This window comes from Cheilinus undulatus, linkage group 3 (genome assembly GCF_018320785.1).
Source record: "Cheilinus undulatus linkage group 3, ASM1832078v1, whole genome shotgun sequence".
Classification (NCBI taxonomy): Eukaryota; Metazoa; Chordata; class Actinopteri; order Labriformes; family Labridae; genus Cheilinus; species Cheilinus undulatus.
This window is the reverse complement of record NC_054867.1, coordinates 44,152,075-44,173,428: the sequence shown is the minus strand read 5'-3', so window position 1 is coordinate 44,173,428 and position 21,354 is coordinate 44,152,075. Positions and strand designations below refer to the sequence as shown.

At 39.7% G+C, this 21,354-nt stretch overlaps 1 protein-coding gene across 7 annotated transcripts in view; it reads right to left on the bottom strand.

Annotated features, from left to right (window-relative positions):
* Positions 1–21,354, bottom strand: part of nav1b (neuron navigator 1b) — a 163,859-nt gene that overhangs the window by 83,177 nt on the left and 59,328 nt on the right. For all 7 annotated transcript variants that reach the window (XM_041782722.1, XM_041782721.1, XM_041782724.1 and 4 more), the window contains 2 exons: positions 13,415–14,181; positions 13,142–13,230 (listed from right to left, as the gene is read on the bottom strand). In XM_041782722.1, coding sequence (XP_041638656.1) covers positions 13,142–13,230; positions 13,415–14,154 — 829 coding nt within the window. In that variant the 5' untranslated portion in view covers positions 14,155–14,181. The remainder of the gene's footprint in view (positions 1–13,141; positions 13,231–13,414; positions 14,182–21,354) is intronic.

Sequence of the window (21,354 nt, the reverse complement as noted above, 5' to 3'; positions counted from 1 at the left end):
GGATACACAAAATAGCAGGATTTCAGAGGATGCCATTTTTGTAATAGCTGTTTGTGATTTTGGAAGTTTAAATTAGAATCAATAAGACACAAAGATGTGTTTACTTGGACTGGAAAGTATGATGGAATGGAAATCGGCTCCTAAGATCAAGATGTCAACTTTGTCCTTGTTTATTGTGAGTAATTCTGAGACATCCATTGGCTAGTTTCATCAATGAATCTCACGAGACTATCTACAGGAGTGAAATCATTAGAGTGAAGTGAAACATACAGCTGAGTATCATCAGCATAGGTATGGTAAGAGAAATTGTGTTTTTGCATTAATAAACTCTGAGGAATCATGTAAATACTGAATAGCAGTGGTCCAAGAACTGAGCCTTGTGGCACCCCATAATGAATGCTAAAACCAGTGAGTCACAAGGAGAATATTCTTTCTTTAAGACATGATTTGAACCACTGAAGGAAGGATCAGTTTAGGCTGAAATACAACCGCGATCTCAAAAAATTGGGGCAGCTAATAATTGTAATTAAAAATAGGGCTGGGTAATTAACCGAAAATTAGATTAAATTGCAATATGGCCTGCTGCAATTTTCAAATTGCAAAAGGTGCAATATTTCTTTGACATGAAATTTGTGTCAAAATACCAGTTTCAAACTTGTTTTTTTTTTTTTTTTTTTGCAGCAGAGATGTTATGCATGACATAACATGCAATCATTCAGGCGCATTTTTTTAGAATAGTCTACAAAAAATCCTACCTTCTTTATTTTTGTACTTTTTTTCTTATTAAATATAAGAATGACAAACCCTTCAAAGCAACAAGTCATATCCAAATTGCAATATGAGTCAAAATCATCAGAATTAGACACTTTTAAAGAATTGTTCAGCCCTTGTTTAGGAATAAAAGAAAGTTACAGAATAATTGCTTATCAAATAGCAATTGCAATATTGGGGAAAAGAATCGCAATTAGATTATTTTCCAAAATTGTTCAGCCCTAAATAAAAACATACATACAATTATTTGCAAATCTTATAAACCCAGATCTAATTCACAAAGCACATATCAGATGTTGAAATTGAGACATTCTACCGTTTCATGAAAAATACTCGCTCATTTTTAAATTTGATGGCAGCAACTCATCTAAAAAAAGTAGGGACAGGACAACAAAAGGCTGCAAAAAGTAAGCAGTACTAATGAAAAACAGCTGGAGGAGCATTTTTGCAACTAACTAAGTTAACTGGCAACAGGTCAATAACATGACTGAGTGTAAAAGAAGCATTTAAGAGGGGCGGAGTTTCTCAAATGGACAGAAGTTCACCAATTTGTGAAAAACTGTGTCTAAAATTGCAAGACTTTAAATATCCCACAATAAATAGTATCAGCAAAAGATTAAGAGAAACTGGAGAAATCTCTCATAACGGACAAGGATAGTAAATATTGGATGCTCAGGATCTTTGGGCCCTCTGCATTAAAAACAGGCACGATTGTGTAGTGGAAACCACTGCATGGCTGTTAACACTGATCCGAAAATGCATGTTAAGGCTGTATCATACAAAAATGAAGCCACATGTGAACACAATTCAGAAACGCTGCCATTTTCTCTAGGCTGAAGCCAATTTAAAATGGACTAAGGCAAGATGGAAAACTGTTCTGAGGTCAGATGCGTCAAAATGTGAAATTGTTTTTGAAACCTCCAATGCAATGTCCTGCAGACTTTAGAGGAGAGGCATCATGCAGCTTGTATTCAGCGTACAGTTCAAAACTCTGCATCTCTGATGGTATGAGGTTGAGTTAGTGCCTATGGCGTGGGCAGTTTACAGACAAAACGAAAAATCCAGCAAAGAAGACCCAGGACTGTTGAGCAGCTAGAATCCTACATCAGGCAAGAATGGGACAACATTCCTCTCCGAAAACTCCAGCAACTGGTCTCCTCACTTCCCAGATGTTTACAGACTGTTGTTAAAAAAGGTTGACAAGCAACACAATGATAAAAAATAGCCATGACCCTACTATTTTGAGGTGTGTTGCTGCCATCAAATTCAAAATGAGCTAATATTTTAGTGAAATGGTCAAATGTCTCAGTTTCAACATCTGATGTGTTGTCTATGTTCTATTGTGAATAAATATGGGTTTATGAGATTGCTGTTTATTTTCATTGATTACCTTTATTAGTGCAGTTGCAGAGCTGTGACTCACTCTGAAACCTGATTGGTTTCAATCATTTCACTGATAACAGGAGGGCTGGAGACAGGCATGTAACAACTAATAACTGATTGGTCACGTTCGTTGTTTTGTAGCAATGGAGCAATGATGGCATTTCCATTCATTGGACTTTTCAGTGTGGTTGCCTGGGAAAAGAAAGAAATTTGGCTGAAAATCCAAACAGCATCTCAGCCAAATGAATGACATCACTTCAGCACACTGAACAAGCAACAAAATGTGCCAGGGTACAAAAGAAACACACCCAAAACCACACTTCAACATCTTTAGAGGACACGGCTACATCAACAAACACAACCGTGAATGTGCTACATTAGAGAAACAGTCATATTGTTTTCAGCTGGGATTCTTTTTGCTGACATATGAGTCTAATCATGTTTAAGATATTCCTCACTGACATCTCTCAGGAGGATTTAGGAGCTCACATGCAGCGCTGCTCCATGGAAACCAGTCTCTCTCTCATCGCCTGCATGTCATCAGCATCAGACCTCAAAGCTCTGCACAAACACAGCTGCCAACAGAATATTTTCAAATACCATCTCTAAAGCAACCCTTTCTTCAAACACTCCAACTTCACTGCAAGGACATCTATTTCTATTCTTTTCAAGACTCAGATGCTCTTTTCCATAACACAGCCTGGCTGAAACCAAGCATGCTACATGGTGCAGATCCTCCAGATATGATTGACCTGGTAGCTACAATACCCTGAGGGTCCGACTCTCCTCCTCACAGCACACTCCACTGCTTCTTCTATTCTGCCTGTAGATCACCTGCAGCGTGTCAGGGTTCAGTGAGGGTGTTTGATCTGGCAATTAGTTTCTGGGAACAATGTCACGTCTTGTTCCTCCTCATCACGAGTTCCAGATCTCCCCCGTCTGACTCTAGATCACTGATGAGGATCTTTAACTCCCATGATGCATTGAATGCCTCATTTGTTTTGGGGTTTTGGGAAATTCTTAATGAACCATGGGATAACACATTCCAACGAGCCAAACTTGCTTCAAGCCTTAAATGTTTTCATCAGTGCAGCTTTGCTGAGAGCTTGCATAAGCCAAAAACAAAAAGAAAGCCTCCTTTCTTGAGAAATGTTCACATTTGAACATCATAAGAAAACACGTTCCCTCTTACATAAGTGACAAGTAGGCAAGTCAGCAATAAGTCATTCCAGTGGAAATCTCCACGACATCTGATGAGCCAAAGAAACCCCTTCCCCTCATTTGAAATGTGCCAAAAGAACCTAAAAAAGGAACTTTGTTTTGACTTTCCAGAGGCCTAATGACAATGTGCAAACAGGCTGCTAATCATCTAATATGCTAGCTCTTTTGATTGTTGGTAGATTGAGTTTGGATTATTACAAAGAACTTGAATCTGAGTCAAGATAAGATTCTGCTAAAAATATGGTTATTAGTGTTGCACTGATTGTGAAAATTAGGGTTGCAATACACCTATAGCTAATCGCGATACCAATATTAGTTCTGTTGGATCTATAAGCCGCTTCTTACTTTTTACCCTAATACTGGGTTGGCACCTCTGGCACAGCACTTTTTAGGTTCATCTCTTACCTCTCTAACTGACATTTCAATGATCATATTGACAATAATGCATCTTCTTCTGCTCCCCTGTAGAGTTAAGTGGAGTTCCACAAGGGTCTAAACTCAGCCCTATTCTATTCTCTCTTTATATGTTACCTCTGCGTGATCTGCTTCAGTCTGGTTATAAAACCTCATACCACTGCTATGCTGACGACACACATCTCTATTTTCATTCAAACCAAATAACCTCAGCAATCTTAACACTCTTCACGACTGTTTAGCCTCCGTTTTTCACTGGAATTCACAACATTTCCTTCATCTCAACCCAGATAAAACTAGGATCCTCATACTTACCCCTCATTACCTTAGCAAGGAAGTCAGTTTATCTAACCCCTCAACAAAAACATTAAAACCACCTCTTAGCATCCTCTTTCATCAACATTTACATTTTGACTCCCATACCACCAAATTTGTACAGTCCTAGTTCTTTCAGCTAAAAAACAGCAAAGATCAAACCTCTGCTAACAGCCAAACATACTGAACTTTTAGTACATTAATCTTCTTTCAGTTAAACTACTGTAACTCCCTCTTCATTGGTAATACTCAGTCCTCAAAGGCACATCTACAAGTGGTACAAACTGCGAGGCTACTGTCACAAACAGTGCAGAATACAGTTTAAAATCTTATTGATCACCGATAAGTCCTTACATGATCAGCACCAGCATACTTAACCTTTTTACTGTGCCCATATTCCAGTGTTTGCCATCTCTGATTGTCTAGACTTTTAAATGGTTTGCTGGTCATGTTTTAAACCCTGAGGTGATCATGCATTTACAACAGCCACTCCTAAACTCTGGAACAGTCTGTCCCAGAATATCGGGTCTGCTGATTCCATTGTTTCTTTTAAAAAGCCTCTTAAAACTCTTTTTATAGATCAGAATTTTTAAAAGCTCTATCCATGCCTGTGTTTGTGAATGCATACTGTAATTTAAATTAGCTGAAAAATAGTGGGACAATTTAAACATTCTCCCCTTGCCTACTTGCGTGTGTAGGCTGTGCAGGTTCAGTCCAGAATGAAGCTAAAAAGGCTGCAGAAGGGTGTCTCAACCTGGGGGAATAATAGACTATCTTTAGCATGAAGTAAAGCCTTTTGGAACAAAAACACTCTTACCAAATATATGCTGCAGACTATGATCCCTCTGCAACTTTAACTGCACAGCAGTAAGTTTCCAGTTGCACAGCTGACAAGAGTAATCAGTGCATCAAATTTACCAGCTGCTGACATGATCCCTTCTGTAAGGGCCCCAAAACCACTTTTTACACACGGAGACAGCTGCAGATCATGGTCTACTTGATTTGAGGCCAACTTTCCTGCACTGCTACCTTGTTAGATCCCCACAACAAGGACCATGATTTTGGTGAGGACCTTAAAGCATTCAAGCGTAGCTTGATGAACAACTGATTGACATGCTCACTGCCAGACATTTGTTCAGCTACCGAGACTGGGAGGTAGGGCCGGGAAATACATCAATTTTTTTCATAATATCACTGTATTTTGCCACTTTTATATCAGTATTGGATTATAGTGATGTTTTGTACATGCATGCTTCATCTCATAGCTTACATCGTGTATCATGGAGCTTTGAGGTTCATCACTAACCTTAAATCCCTCACTGATCACTGTTTTTTGTATAAAGGCATGGGATGGTCTTCGCTGTCGTCATGTAGACTTAAACACTGGCATATTCTTATCTACAAGGCTGTTCTTGGTCTTCTACCTTCCTACCTAACCAATGCACAATGTAGTGGATGGTTAGTGGATGGCCACCAAGTCCCAACAAGGCTGTGATGTCAGCAAGGAGGAGGTGGAGTCATGTTTTGGGCTGGAATCATGGGGACCAATGCTCACAACAAACAGTTGCAGTGGGCCCAGAAATACATGAAGACATTTTCAAACAGTCTTGTTGGCTGATGAGTGCTGTGCAACTCTGGATGGTCCAGATGGAGGAGTAGTGGATGGTTGGTGGATGGCCACCATGTCCCAACAAGGCTGTGATGTCAGCAAGGAGGTGGCAGAGTCATGGGAGAGAGCTGGTAGGCCCCTTTAGGCTCCCTGAAGGAGTGAAAATGACCTCGGCAAAGTATGTAGAGTTTCTGACTGACCACCTACTTCCATGATACAAAAAGAAGAACCGTGCCTTCTGTAGCAAAAATTGTCTTCATGCATGACAATGCACTATCTCATGCTGCAAAGAATAGCTCTGTGTCATTGGCTGCTATGGGCATAAAAGGAGAGAAACTTATGGTGTGGCCCCCATCCTCCTCTGACCTCAACCCTGTTGAGAACCTCTGGAGCATCCTCAAGTTAAAGATCTATGAGGGTGGGAGGCAGTTCACATCAAAACAGCAGCTCTGGGAGGCTATTCTAACATCTAGCAAAGAAATTCGGGCAGAAACTCTCCAAAAATTCACAAGTTCAATGGATGCAAGAATTGTGAGGGTGATATCAAAGAAGGGCTCCTATGTTAACATGTAACTCGGTCTGTTAAGATGTTTTTGATTGAAATAGCTTTGATTTCAGTAATTATAACCTCCTAATGCTGCAAATTCAACAAATGACTATATTCAGTTCTTAAACTCTGTTGTGCATAATAATTTGGAACATTTTCCACATGCATTTGGAGTTTTTTTTTAATTTTTGAAAAAAAAAATACAGTTATCATCATTGGGAGGTTTGTTCAATAAAACAGCTGATGATATTAACTTGTGGAAAAAAGGCGATCCCCTTTTTTAACAGCCTTTTGTGAAGATGAATAAATAATTTTATGGGTTGAAATCTGGTAGCCCATGAGGATCCCAGTGGATGAATCCATCTGACTTTTGTGACATTTCTATTGCTCAAATGTCTTAAAATTTAATGAATGATCTGCTACAAAAAATGGTACATAAGCTCATCATCCCCAGAGCCTTACAGCTAATGACTTTCCTGTTCCCATGACGGTTACTGGAGCCCGTCTGGCAGATTGCCATCAGTGTTTGGGACAGAAATGTCTCCGCAACGAGACAAAATGTGAATCCTGTGAATCTAAATGCAGAAACGTTCAGATGCAACCACTTCTCAGGAGAGACGAGGGTGGAGTTGCATCTTTCATTTGGTTTCTCTCACATCTGGCTCCGATTCTCGCTCTCCAACTGGCCATGTGAGTAACTGTGTATGTGTTTATGTGTGCGAGTGGTGGGGTATGACAGCACACTTACACAGCTGTCTGTTTTATATTCCTCTGGACAGCACATGTAATCGTTTTAGGGCTGCTCAGCTGTTAAAAAGCAACAAATTCAGGAACTTTTGGAGAGACTTCCACATGGGCTCAAGGGGGGAAAACCCAGAAAACGTCAGAGTTAATGTGCACATAGTCACATGGAGGAGCAGCATGGTGTTAAAGATCCATGTAAAGAATGTGTTTATGAATGGGTTTGAAGTCATGTGCCATTTATTGCTAAACAAAAGTCAGTAAATAGAGATCTGAGAGAATCATTGTGCTTGATGGAATGAGCAGCCTAAGGGAGGAAGACAGATCTTAACAGTTACATGGATTTTCCTCCAAAAAGGTCCCTTCGTGTGCTGAGAAATAAAATGAAAGCAGAGATAAAGTATATTTTCAGAGTTTAGATTCTGCACAGCTCTGGTCCTGCACATCTCCTTGAGTTAAAACTACAACCACTTGCAGGACGATTCCTTTAAAGAAATCTAAACTTAGCTATGAAAAGGAACCCATCATTAGAGAAAACATTTTCATCTTCCACTAGCTTATACTTGAAGCCAACAGCTTGCTAAGGAAACATCTCAGTGCTCTTTGGTTAAATCTAGATTGGTCCCTCATGTCGATCCAGCAGGGACAAGAGGAACTCCCAGAAAGGAGGTGAAAGCCGATCCTCCCATCAAACCACTCAATCTCTCCATGCTGCATCTGTCCATCCTGAGCAGAGGGACACTGTGTCTGTCCGTCTCTCCCTGAGGATGCTGTCTGTAGACTTTTAGACCTCCCAGTCAGTAAGATAATAAGGAAGACATTTAAAGGGTTCATAATAGCCCAGTGCAATTATATGAAGTAATACTGGCTCTAATTTCCTTGTGTTGAGTGATAAGACGGCTTTTAATGAACTTTTAAATAAAATACTACTACTTCAGACCCTGCTGTCGTTTAATTAGTAGTTCTCACTAATAGGAGAGACCTCTTAAGTGAGAGGCATTTTTAGTTTAAGCTGATCAAGGTTAATTGATTGCCATTATTTCTTAGCACTAACAGAATCCATAGAAATATGTAAGGCAAATGGTGCAATAGCTGTGAGCTAGTTCAGACAGGCAATTGGAGCTGAACTGATTTCACGCTCTAGTCATTCTCAGTCACCTGAACAACGTTTCCTTCCTTTTAGATGTTCTTTTCAAGCTGCAGGATATCCACCGTCTCCCTCCGCTCTGCCTTTGCCCCCAACCCCCTGCACCAGCGCTGCACTTTTACTTAAACTTCATCCCTTTTCAGCATCAAAATGTAGACTCCAACAAGGGGGGTTTAAAACAATATGTACAAACCCATTTCTAAAAAAGTTGGGGCACCGTGTAAAATGTAAGCAAAAACAGAATACAGTGATTCTCAAATCTCATGAACCCCACCACAAACAACACATCAGACGCTGAAACTGAGACATTTGACCATTTTATGAAAAATACAGTCTCATTTGAATTTGATGGCAGAAACACATCTCAAATTAGAAAAGCACTCGGAGAGCGCAGACCTCTGCCATTAGCCCTATCTCCCAGTAGTACAGAATCCTTTAAAAAAATCCCTGAAACCAGACGGTGATCCAGATCACTCCCAAAATCTAATCAGTTCTTCCTTATGCCATTTCTGACATTTCCTGAAAATTTCATGAAAATCTATCGATAGCTTTTAGAGTTATGCTGCCAACAAACTAACAAACTAACAAACGAACAAATAAACAAACCCTCCCGATCACATAACCTCCTTGGCGGAGGTAAAAAAGTAGGGACAGGGCCATGATTGTGAAGCATCTCTTATCCCTTCAACAATAGTCTGTAAACATCTGGGAAGTGAAGAGACCAGATGCTGGAGTTTTGGGAGAGGAATGCTGTCCCATTCTTTTCTAAAGTAGGATTCTAGCTTCTCAACAGTCCTGGGTCTGCACCAAAGGTTTTCTATTGGTGAAAGGTCTGGACTGCAGGCAGGTCAGTTCAGCACTCATACTCTTCTATTGTGGAGCTATGCTGTTGTGATGGATATGGTATGTGGTTTAGCATCGTCATGCTGAAGAATGCAAGGCTTTCCTTAGAGACGCTGTCTGGATGGGAGCGCATGTCTCCCTAAAATATCTACTTACTTTTCAGCACTGACAGTACCCTTCCAGATGTTTAAGCCGCCCACATCATAGGCACTAATGCAACCCCATACCATCAGAGATTAACTTCAAATATTTCCAACCATTTCAAAACCTGAGAAATTCTTCAGTTTTATGATTGCATTTGGACTGGTCTTGTCTGTCTTTAACCTATAGCAGTGGTTCCCAAGCTTTTTCTTCATCCTCGTACACTGTAAAAACTGAGACTGGGGTTAATTAATATTTACTAAACAAATTTGAATAAATTGTACATAATAAAAACAAATATGTGCATTTTGGACAAATGATGCGTCAGAAAAACTGAATTTCTGAATCTGTCTTATCATTGTGAGCCCTATGTTTACATGGAAGTTGTCTCATACATTTTGCTGCACTTTGCTTGCAATGCAAAAGAGCACAGGTTCCTTTTTGGCCTTGCAGAGCCCTCCTGTCTTTGCTTCTGTGAGTTTCCATGGGCTGATGCTATACCTGCTGAACACATTAGCTTTGCCATGACAACGTTGTCTTACTGATACTGCCTTCAGATGATAGCGTGGCTTTAAGCTCAGCCATCTACATCTAAAATGTCTCAGTTTATTACATTTAAAAGATGGACATGAATATGTTTGTTGTTAGTTTGGTGCATTCAAGGTCTCAGCAGAACAAAAGTGAGCAAACAGCCAGTTTTAAAAGTAAATAAGGACGAGTTGATGCTGCCTGAGGATGAATTATCTCCCATCTCTGGCTTTGAACTCACACAACAAACATGTTTAAGTATTAATTCTGTTTGTGACCACAGCTGATTCCCCAGAGGCCCCAGTGTCTGCTTCCTGACTTAAATCAATATCATTTATTTACAGATAATCTTTAATTATGTCATCTATATGTAACTGGAGATAATTGATTGAAACCTTGTGCTCATATTTGCTGACACTGATCAGCATTAGCACAGTAGGATACACTAACTCCCTTTAGGTGATTAAATATTGAGCCTGTGTTTGCATATACACATTATATTTCTAAGTCTCTAAGCACCAAAGATGTGCACAATGCAGTTTTTTAAACATCTGAATAAACACAAATGTCAACTTTTAATGCACTCACAACTCAGACTTAATGACGCACATTTAATCACAACTGCACACCAGAGACAGAAAGTTTTAACAAACAGTGGTGCATTAAGAGGGCTGTGTGATTTGAGAGAAGAGCTCTGTGCCAAGAATCTTTGTTTTCCCACATGCACATAAAGAAAGAAGTGAAGTACTGCAGGAAGTCCTGATGCAAATAACAGGTGGTACATACAGGACGAAGAGTTCGTTGGGAGTTGGCAGAAGCTCTGGTGAGAACAACTGCCACGCTGAACGCAGTCCAGTGTCAACACGCAGAAATATTAAAGCCTGGCTGTTACAGGGTGCATTATCACACAATTGGACAAACAGTGCTGCATAACCAACTGAACCCAATGAACTGAGAGGAAGTTTGTTTTCTTCCAGATTAAAGAGACTTTTTCTGGCATTATTAAAAGAAAAGGCATGAACTTTCAAAGGACAAAGGTGAAGTCAAGTTGATTAAGTCATGCATTTTATGGACTGCCTGGTCTTTAGCTCTTAAAGTTTATGATCCCTGGACAATAAACAAGCGCTTTCATCCAGCAGCAGATTTTTTGCTAATTAGATGGGTCACAGCAGCTTTTATATGTGTGGTGAAGTTGAGCTATATGGTTGTAACTCATTAAGGCATTTTAAATCATCCTTGTCCCAGTATACATGCCCAGCAGGAGAATGGTGATGCACTCCATTTCAGCCAGTGACTGAAGACTTTCTTCCTGTTTACTTTGCTAAGGAGTTATTGAACGGTAAACTGACAATGCATTCAGTGGTGAAAACATGGTCAGTTTTACAGCTCTGTACATTTTGTACAAATTGCACTCTTTACTACAGGCACAAATGTGATACAGGCTATCCCATAGCTAAGGCAATGCAACTCCTATTCATATGCTCAGCAACTCTAGGGTGAAAGACCGGCATGGAAACTTTTGAAGCATGCACAGAACACCTAGCACAGTTTGGGTCTGACTGAGTCTGGCTCCTAGAAATTCACTAACCCTATACAATTTTAATCAGACTACCATGTTTAAATGCAGATAAAAATCCAGTTTAACCCCCTTAAAATTAGATTGGCAGATTTTTTTTAACTATTCAGTTATTTTAAAAATGATTGCTTATAAGTCTTCCATGTTACACACTACCAGAAAGCTCTGATTCTCAGGATTCTGACCATGTAAACCATCCAGGATAAAGCCTCCACAGCAGCCACAATTAATGCATTTGTCAGGCTGCAAACAAACGGACCATTATAAAAGTGATACAGCTCACCATTAGAAGCTTTCCTACACTCTCCTTATCATAATAATTCATCAAAAACATTCCTGCTGCACCAGAAAGAGTCCACACAACCTTAATCCAGTCAAATATTTAGTCCAAAAACATAATTACATCCATAAAGCTCAATGGACCTGTTTTGTATCATTTCAAATTTGCTGTTGCTGTTCTCAATAGTCCAGTGTATTTGCTGTAATAATGTCTCTTTTCAGGCAATTATTAGCAATGTTATATCGCAAAACATCTGCCAACCTTGATCCCTATTGGAGTCTCTAGTTTGAAACATCTGGACTTTTCCAGAAAAAAACAGGTGAAAAGTTCTTATTATTTCTCTTCTGTTGTTATCATCAATGAACCTAAACAAGCTCAGGCTTCATGCTTTGGTTCAGTTGAGTTTCCAGCTAAAACCTCCCAGCTACAATCATCTACAGGCCTCTGTTTCACAATACAAATTCACACAGGAAAAAAAAAGTGTTTTGTTGTTTTACTCAATCCCAATAGCAGCTTTAATAAGTCTGACAGCTTGTGAAGAAACTCCAGAGTGTTACCTTTCTAAAGATTGTGATTTTACTCATAATTTCTGCAGCAGATATGCATAGAGGGAAGTTGTTTTAAAAAATGTTACAAAAAAAAAAATGTGACAAAAACTCAATAATATAGTCATGCTGCGACATCTGACAAGATGTCTTTGACTCTCCTTGAGCCAGTTCTGCAAAGTGGGCCACACTGGGCTGCAGATCTAATCTGCAATTCAGACTCAGGCCTGTTTTCACCCAAACTGGGGTGTGCTCACTCTGGAGAGTCATGTTTGTCAATAAAAAGCATTATAATGTTGGCCATAGAAACAAATAAGCAGCCAGTGAAAGGTCAGGTAACACTGGAAGTGCTTCTTTCAAGAAGCTTTTGGCTTGCAACTCCTTAAATGTTTGTATGAAGCTCTGTCACAGGCTGAGCTGTGGGAATTACATTATAAGTAGGTTTTTTAAAGATGATGAAATGCCTTTGTGAGTTAGCCATTAAGATAAGATATGGAAGAAATTCATTAAAAGAGAATTCTGAAGTTCAGACGAGAAAAGGGGGTGACCTGTGGGAAATATGAGGACTGCCAAAAACTAAGATCTATGAGTTAAAAAAAAAAAAAAACAGAATTTTCTCTTCATAATAAAGAGTTGGATGATTTCCAGAAGCCTGAAGAAGATTTTTTTTTGCATCTCAAAAGAAAATATCAAGTATCAGTAGATACTAAAACCCCAATTCCAAAAAAGTTGGGGCAATATGTAAAATGTAAATCAAAACAGAATGTAAAGATACAAATCTCAGAAACCCATTTTCTTTTTACAGAGTGCCCCAACTTTCTGTAACTGAGGTTGTTTTTTCAAAAAGTCTTTAAGTATATTTTGGTTCCTTTTGAATTATTGTAGAAACCTAGTTAGAAACTGTTGTTTGGAGCTGGAGAGTAAGGAGCTTCGAAGAGACTTTCCAGAGATGTTTGAGAGATTTTTCTAATAATCTGCCTTTTCCTTAAGTTATTGCCTTTTCCATCTCACTGTGTCAGTTTTTTTGGCTTAGGTTTTGCAATAAAAGGGAAACAATTGTAAAAGAAAGAAGAGACTCACCAAGCTCATCACAGCAAACCTCCATGGAGTCTGATGAACAGTCACTGAGATCATCCAGCGTGGCGTCTGTGTCCTCATGGACCTGAAACCTGCAGGCAAAAAGACAGAAGCAATTTTTTAATCAACAAAAATGTGATTATGTGTGATTGAAATGTATTATCCACACTGTGGGGAATAAATGATCACTTATAAGAGACAGCATGAGATGCTGCATCATGAGTCTGCAGTCAGTCTGCTTCCCTCACATCTTAAAAGGTGAAACACTGCCCTCACCTGAACCTGAAGGGAGCAACAGCAGCCATGTTGACTTGTCCTGGCTCACTGGCTCGTCGTGGCATGTTGAAAGTCTGATAAGAAGGCTTCATGTTGTTACTGGATCCTCTCAGATCCTGGCTGGAGATGTTCCTCAGCTCTCTGTGGATGTTGCTCGCTCGGACTGAAGAAACTCCTGACTCATCGTTCCCATTTGCACTTTTACTGTGAAGAAGGCGTCCTCTTCGGCACAGAGCGTTATTTTCAGTTGCATTGTCCACACTCCTCAGGCGATACCTCCCAAAGGTCCAGTTCTGGTTTGTGTTTCGTCTCAGCTGGAGGTCTCTCAAAGCCTTCTGGGTGAGCGTGCTGGTGCGTAGATCGAGCGTGTCTTTCGAGCGCGGGGCTTCCCTCTTTGGTATCTGCGGGCTGCTGTAGGCCGAGCACGTCCCATCAGTTCTCTCTGTAGCTGCGGGGCTTCTGTGAGAGTGCATGCCTGCTTTCTGTTGCAGCAGGTGGTTCTTTAAAGCTGCACCTCTAAGCAGCTCTGCAGGACCTGAGGAGACAGAAGATAAAGGGTAGGAAGGCCGCCTCTTGGCGGGGTGCAGATACTGTGCGCTGGGATTGGAGAGGCCGCCGTATTGTTGTTTGGGGTCCATCTTTGAGAGAGGCATCGTGCTTTGAGGTAAAGGCAGAGAGGAGCTGACACCTGCGTCGCTCTGAGTCTGAGATATGACTTTGATGTTTACACCTCCACTCATTTTTCAAGGGAATCAGGGGGCTGAGATCTGGAAGGAGAGAAGGAAAATCAAATTTAAAACAAAATCCTAGAGTACACACATATAGGCTCTATTTTAATACAATAAATGATAGCCTTGGTAACAGTCAGCTCCCGTACAATCCAATGATGTGAAGTTTTCTGATTATAATTCAACATTAAAGCATAAAAGACAGCGCAGAGAACAAACAAACAAGAAAAGTAGAAATTCACAGGCATCTGGTGTGCAAAAGGGAAAAAATCCTGGAATAGATGACATCATAAATCAAGCTTTTTTGGTTTGCTGAAAGAATATAATACAAAAAATTTAAACAGGAGAAGCAGAGCGCAGTAAAACTTCTGGAAATTCACTGAAAGAACATTATTACTCTGAACAGGCAACATCATTCATCAGACAAATTGCTCCCATGACAAAGACGGCAAGCAGCAAACAGAGTGGGCACAAATGTGATGACTTCATGCTGATGTCATGAGCGGGTTGTCAGGCCAAAACTGGCTTCAGCAGAACATTCAAGATCTGTTTAAAAGACGCAAACGGTTATGAAAGCAGTTAGCACAGAAACATCTAATTATACTGAAGCAGCTTTCTCAGTAGGAGAGATGGGGGCAACATTCTGCAGTGTCAGATCAGGGCTGGTTAAAGCAGTCAGCCAGGTAAAAAGTAAAGTTAGGGTTAAAACATGTACAAATCTCCTCATTTTTGGTCAGATCTAAGGGCAACACAAAATGATACATGGGTGCATGAAATATCCTCTTCTGACATGGACATCACAAGCAACTGCTATGTAGCAATGCACGATATCACATGTTTCCAGGCCAGTCTGAGTGAAAGTACTTACATTTGGGTACTCACAGATACCGAGTACAGATATAAGTACTTTAACCATAAATGTTCTTGAAATTCTCTTAAATGTTTATTTTAGATGTCAGATGTCCTTCATCCAACCTCCTGATAATTTATCAGTGCAAAGTTTTCATTCCTAATTTCCTAGTTTATGGCAAAATATCACCAAACTGCAGACATGACTCCAACTTTGACTACATACTTCCATAATAAGTACGAGTGTGAGTACTTATGCTCAGTATCCTCACTGATACCAGATGCTGGTATTGGTACATCCCTACTACTAAGAGGAAAGTCCAAACTACAGGCATAAAAACAAACAACTTAACTATCAAGTCATTCAGCACAATGCATGATGGGAAACCTGGCATGACAGGCCATCACAGCAATACCTAAGGCTGTGTTTCCCAAAGTGGGCCTTGTGAACCACCAGGGGGGCACGGTGTCATTACAGAGTGGGTGGAACAAGGCATGGGTAAGCAGCACCAGCTGCTGACTCCAGCACTGCAGAATAGGAGCAGTTCACTGATGTAACCTCAGATTCAAAGATGTGGTTGCATTAAAAGACAGTGTCTGCATTTTGGATTGGGGTGGGGAAGGAGTGCCCACGGCTAGGCATGAGAGTCCTGGCCACACTCTTACTTTTGCAACATCCCACCTGTGTGAAAGGTTTCCTGCTGTTTCCTTAATCAAGACTAAAGGCAGATAATAAAAACTGGACAATAAAAATTAACTGCGAGTGGCAGTTTCACAGCTGCACCCAAGAATTGAGAAGATCTTGTAAGCACAAAACAAGTCCACATTAGTCACTGGAATGATTGCAGGACCAGATTTATAAACCTTAAAATATCTTTTATTCTAGAGAGTTGTTTATCTTTAGAGTCTGATTTTTAAAACTCAGTTTAAGGCAGTGGTTGTTCTTCGGATTTTTTTATGTTGAGGTTTATGTTGTAGTAACTTCTACAACAAAAATAGGAATTTGTTTGTAAAAATTGTGACTGACTGTGTTTGTTGTGCATTTACATATTTTTACATGTTGATGTGTCTGGTGAGAGGTGGTGGTGTGAGGGGGAGCAGAACGTTTGGGAACCACTGACATAAGGAAAGAAAGGTTGCAACATGTTCCTTGGGAAACAACAAAAACTTAAACTCCAACATATTACCAGTTCAACCTGAGTCAGAGTGGACATTTATTCAGAGTTTAAACTGAATGTCACAATTCACTCTTGAAATAAAATTTTTATAAGTAAGAAATGTCCGTCAGGCCCAGTTAACTTAAAATTTCAGCCATAAGATCTAATCAGTTTATCCTTGAGTCAGAATGGACAATGTTGTACAGCTTGGAAAATTCAAAGCATTTCTTGAGATACTGGATACACAAACATGAAAATCAGGACCACCAACCTTGGACTTTGAACGTTAAAAAACAGTAAATTTCTAAATTAGAGTACACTTTTGCAAAGTACGAGATAATGCCCTTGTTTTGAGCAACATCTCACATGCCCTGAAGGCAAGCAAAAGATGAACATGAGGGCCAGTGACCTATACCTTCAAGTTCAAGTAAAAGAAATCTGAAATTTGTGTCAAATCTCTGATTTCTCTGTCATGATGCTTTAAGTGATCCGTAGACCACCGTGGCTGATAGATTTGGAAAATTTACCTCACAGTGACAGAAAACAAACTCCTGCCACTGCCCTAGCACAAAACCAGGCAGCTGCCGGTTATAGTTTATTGTGAGGTCAGGGGGCAGGCTAATTGCTGGAGCACTTGTCTATTTTCCACTTATACAAGGGGCAGCAGGAACAAACATCTTACCTGACTGAAGGTGTGTTTAAATCCATATTTCACTTGATTAAAAGAAGCAGACTGTGGCTTTGTCTCTCTCAAAGCAGCAACAGTTCAATCTCTTATGTCGGTTAGTGTGGCCAACTAAGTTCAATAGGTTTGATGATAGACATGTTCTATTCTATCCTAATTTGAAGCCTATTGGCCTTAATCCTTGACCTCCATATTGATCCGTTTAACCTTGAGTCAGAGTACACATTTGTGCAAAGTTTAAAGAAACCCGTCCAAGTGTGGGTGAGGTATCCCATTCACAAAAATGAATGGGATGAACAGACAACCTAAAATCATAACACCCTGTACCTGGCTATTCCCAGTGTGGAGGCATAAAAATATATATATAGAGAGATGAATAAACACCGGTGTGCAGCTCTATAAATGTGTATAAAGCTTTTGAGTAGGAGGTTGTAGATATCCATATTTCTGTACACAGATGGATTCTTACTGTACTGAGACTAAAGTTGTGAAAGCAGCTGTGCATTCCAGACGTCTGTCTCAGAGAGAGGAGGTTTAAACCACAGAGGTTTGAATGAACGTGAATGTAAGAGAGAGGGAAAGAAGAAAGAGGAGTTTGGTTTGAGGGGAAGGACCATTATACTGTTATATATCAATTACAACATGAAAGTAAGCTAAAGGCCTAAGATCCAGATTAGTCACCAGCTCAGATTTCTCAGCTGGGAGAAACAGAGATCAAGAAAGTGAATAAAAGTCTGCTGATGGGGGATGTTTACTTTAAGGTGGTCTCTGAAGTGAGAAATGGAACATCTAAAAGAATCAAAAGACTAAATCAAGATTAGAGGAAACCAAATGTTTCTCAGCAGCGATTTGTGATAAGTTGTGTTTAAAAATTAGATTACAAACAATCAAACAGCATAGGCCTAAACCAATCAAAGCTCTGGTTGAGTCTAAGAGGACACCATATGTTTGAACAGCTTTTCCTAATATATTCTGGTCGTGTAGCTTCAGCCTGCAGGGTGAGACGTGCTGTGGGAGCCGGGGGCAGACTGACACCACTTGGCACGTGCAGCAGGAGGACAGCTCCTTTCAGGCCCTGCCAACGCCGGCTGTCCCCCACCCGGCCCTGCAGACAACACCTCTAACTAAAGATTTAAAGGGGGAGAGGGGGCTTCGAAGGTCCCAAAATTCCCATCAGCTACCCCCCTTCAAAATCTGGGGAAAGATGATCATGATCTTTAGTATTTTTAAGCTGTCCAGTTCAAAGTGATTGAGAAAAATCACTTTATATAAACTTAGTGACTAGCTAACAAACACCCCTTTTCTAACGGGTGCACATGAAGCAAAAAGCATCTTTTTATCCAAAAAATAATCCCGATTTGGGTCTGACAAATAAATGTCATGGAACCGTTAGAAAATGTAAATAAAACATCTGAGTCAGTAGTCAAGTCATACTGTTAGGATGGCAGGGTCTGAAAGTGTAAACATATCTTGGGGTCCTTCCGTATACAATTATGTAAAAGAGAACATAAAGTTTTCAACTAAAAAGTTAAAAATTAATCTGCTGTTTCTTGTACGACGCTTCACATTGATTCAGGATTGTTATTTTTACATGGTCATTTCTAGATATGTCCCAATGCCATTTTCAAATTCAGTTACTGGTTCCGAAATTAGAGCGCTGGGTATCGGTGGACATGGAATATTGATGCAATTCCAGCGTAAACTCTCTGGATCAAGTGTGCCGTGGAAGACTGGGACATTATCTAGGCTTCACAGTGAACTCAGAACATGGCTCAACAAATAGAGTTGTAATGTGCACTCTCTCTTCCTGCTAATTCTTGTGAGTTTTACGGCTAAATATCAAAATAAATTACCATTACACTGAGGGACACATCCCAGGCTCTCTGACTCTCCATTATGCTCTATTCAGGCTGTCTCCATGAGGATCTACGTGTTTAAGCATACGCAGTTTGACACACCGTGATGTATTGTCAGAACAGCCTGCCATTGGCTGACAGCCCCTAACAAAGCATTCTGGGAAAACAAAATGGCGGTTTGCATTGCCAGCTGCAATAAATGATCAAAAATTGATTTTAAAGCCTGATAACTCAAATAATAGACAGAAAATTCTCATTTTTTAGGAATGAGAAGTTTATTTAACCTTCTACCGAAAAAACAAATGCCATCAAATTTCACATGACAAGTCAAGTTGTAACACAATTGATGCATTAGGAATTTCTGGCAATTGATAATCCACTGGAGGGCATTTTTACCATTTTTTAGATTGTATTCAAAGGGTTTTAAAGGAAATCATTGATTGTATTGATTGGACAGAGGTACAATACAATAGGCTTTAAGGGATTAAAAAATGGATAAAAAGACAGTCAGTTGGATTTACTGGTGTCGATTTAATTTTTAAAGTCCCTGAAAAGTCAGCCAAGTTCCAGGCTCGCTAGAAAAGCTTTTGGGGCTTAAAAGGCCTGGATAGCATCATAGGAACTGTGAAAAGGCTAGCTTCAAGAGGAAAAAAACATAAGAGGATAGAATTTATGGTTTGAAATCATTTTAATTTAATAGCCTGTGTCACTTCTTGCCATATACGACATGCTGGTCAGAATAATGAACATCATTCTGCCTCCAAGCTTTGCTGCTACAGTGGGTCCTTTAATTCCTAATGAGGCAAAATATATGAAATTTAAATAAAAACAGTATTTGATCAGTGCATAAACCTGTGTGCTCATCATCAATAAATGCATTTTCAGCAGTATCTAACATATTTCCAATACTAGTATCAGAACATCTCTGAAATAAATGGTTTAAAAGAATCTTGTCTAATGAGAGAAGTGTGTTAATCACTTAAAACACTTAAATTAAGACTTCCAGAGTTTAAACTTTCAGTCACAAACATTACAAAGCAGCCAAACATGACATATGTAATAATTGATTTCTCCACTATAAGATTATCTATGTCTGTTGTGTTTTAACTTATATTCATCTATTTTAAAATGATACTGTTGTTTATAATAAAAATGTATAAGAAAAGTAAGTCACAAATTCTTAGTCAAACTATTTTAGTTAGAAACCTGCTGAAGTGAGTAGCTGGCTGTTTGGCTGACAGCTGGCTCTTATGGAAAGCCCTGGGCTGGTTGGAACAAAGAAAACTGATTGATAAAGATGTCAGAGCTAAAATGATTCATCCATTATTGATTATTAACTCATGGGAAACATATGTTGTTATTTAATTCATTTTTAGGGCACAGTTTTCTCATTGAGGACAGCAATAGCTCGGACTGAAGGGTTGATAGCAGAGGGTTGCAGGTAACGCTCCCAGTACAAACCAAAATATGGAAATTGGTCTCGTTGCACAAGAGTAGGGGTGTTATATTTAAAAGCTTCTTGAAAACATTGCAATAGGTCCATGGACAATGGCAAAATATAATCATTTATTTTACACTGGCATTGATTTGAGCTGTTCTTGCTGCAGCTGGATCTATAGTTAATGGTTTAAAAAGATTTATATTGACTTTAACTACTACAGTGCTTTCTACATGATATAAAAGAGAGCTTATGATTATCTAAACGCTTGTCTCAATTGATGAATTAGAACTACTGGCTGACTGTTATATGCCTCCATGAGGTATACACTTGCTGGACTGTGAATGTAGTGTTCTTGAGATACTGTGCTCAAAGAAATGTCTTTTCTGTACGTATGGACAGATGGACTGACAGACAACTGGAGACAATAATGCCTAAATGCTTGCAATTTCCAAAAAAAGAGCAGCTATGTGCAGAAATATGCAAAACTAAGGATTGGGGATGCATTGATGCATCTGTTTAACGTCTGTACTGGTTGGTATCAGCCCTGTTGACAAAAATCAGCCTATTGTCAAATAACATGGCAGGGAAATACATCAGTAGCCGGTGTTTATCTGCTGTGTCCAGTCAAATAATTGCTTAAATCCACAAGTCATAACTTCTTACTAGGCAGAAGTGGCCTGTTGGACAAACTCTGATCTGCAGTTGAGGTCAAACCTGAGAGAATGATGTGTCCTACACCAAAAGAAGTGACAGAAAACGTTGGTATTAGCCAGCATCTATGCTGATATATTAAACCTTGTTTTCAGAATCAGCTCTTGTTTTCAGAATCACTGAAACTATTAAGGATGCAACCCCTCATTATGTATTGTGAGGCATTGTTATTTCTAATTAAATCAAACTGTTGACAGGATAATCAGGACAGAATCATGACACCGGCACAGACCTACTGGAGAGCTACCAGTACACTGTCAGAGCATATGGGAGGTGCCCTTGAGCAAAACACTGAACCCTGATCATGCTCGGGTGCTATTTCACGTGCTGCTCCCTCACTCTGGCATGTCTCCATAAGTGTTCTTTATTTTCAGACTGTAACAGAAGGATGCTCAAGTTAAGGACAAGATTTTTGAAAAACTCATGCTGTAATTTTTTTTGGTTTCTTTCCGCCCTGAAAAAGTTCCCCGTCTGCTGCGTTCCTGTGGTTTCGCCCATTGTTTCTTTCTCAAA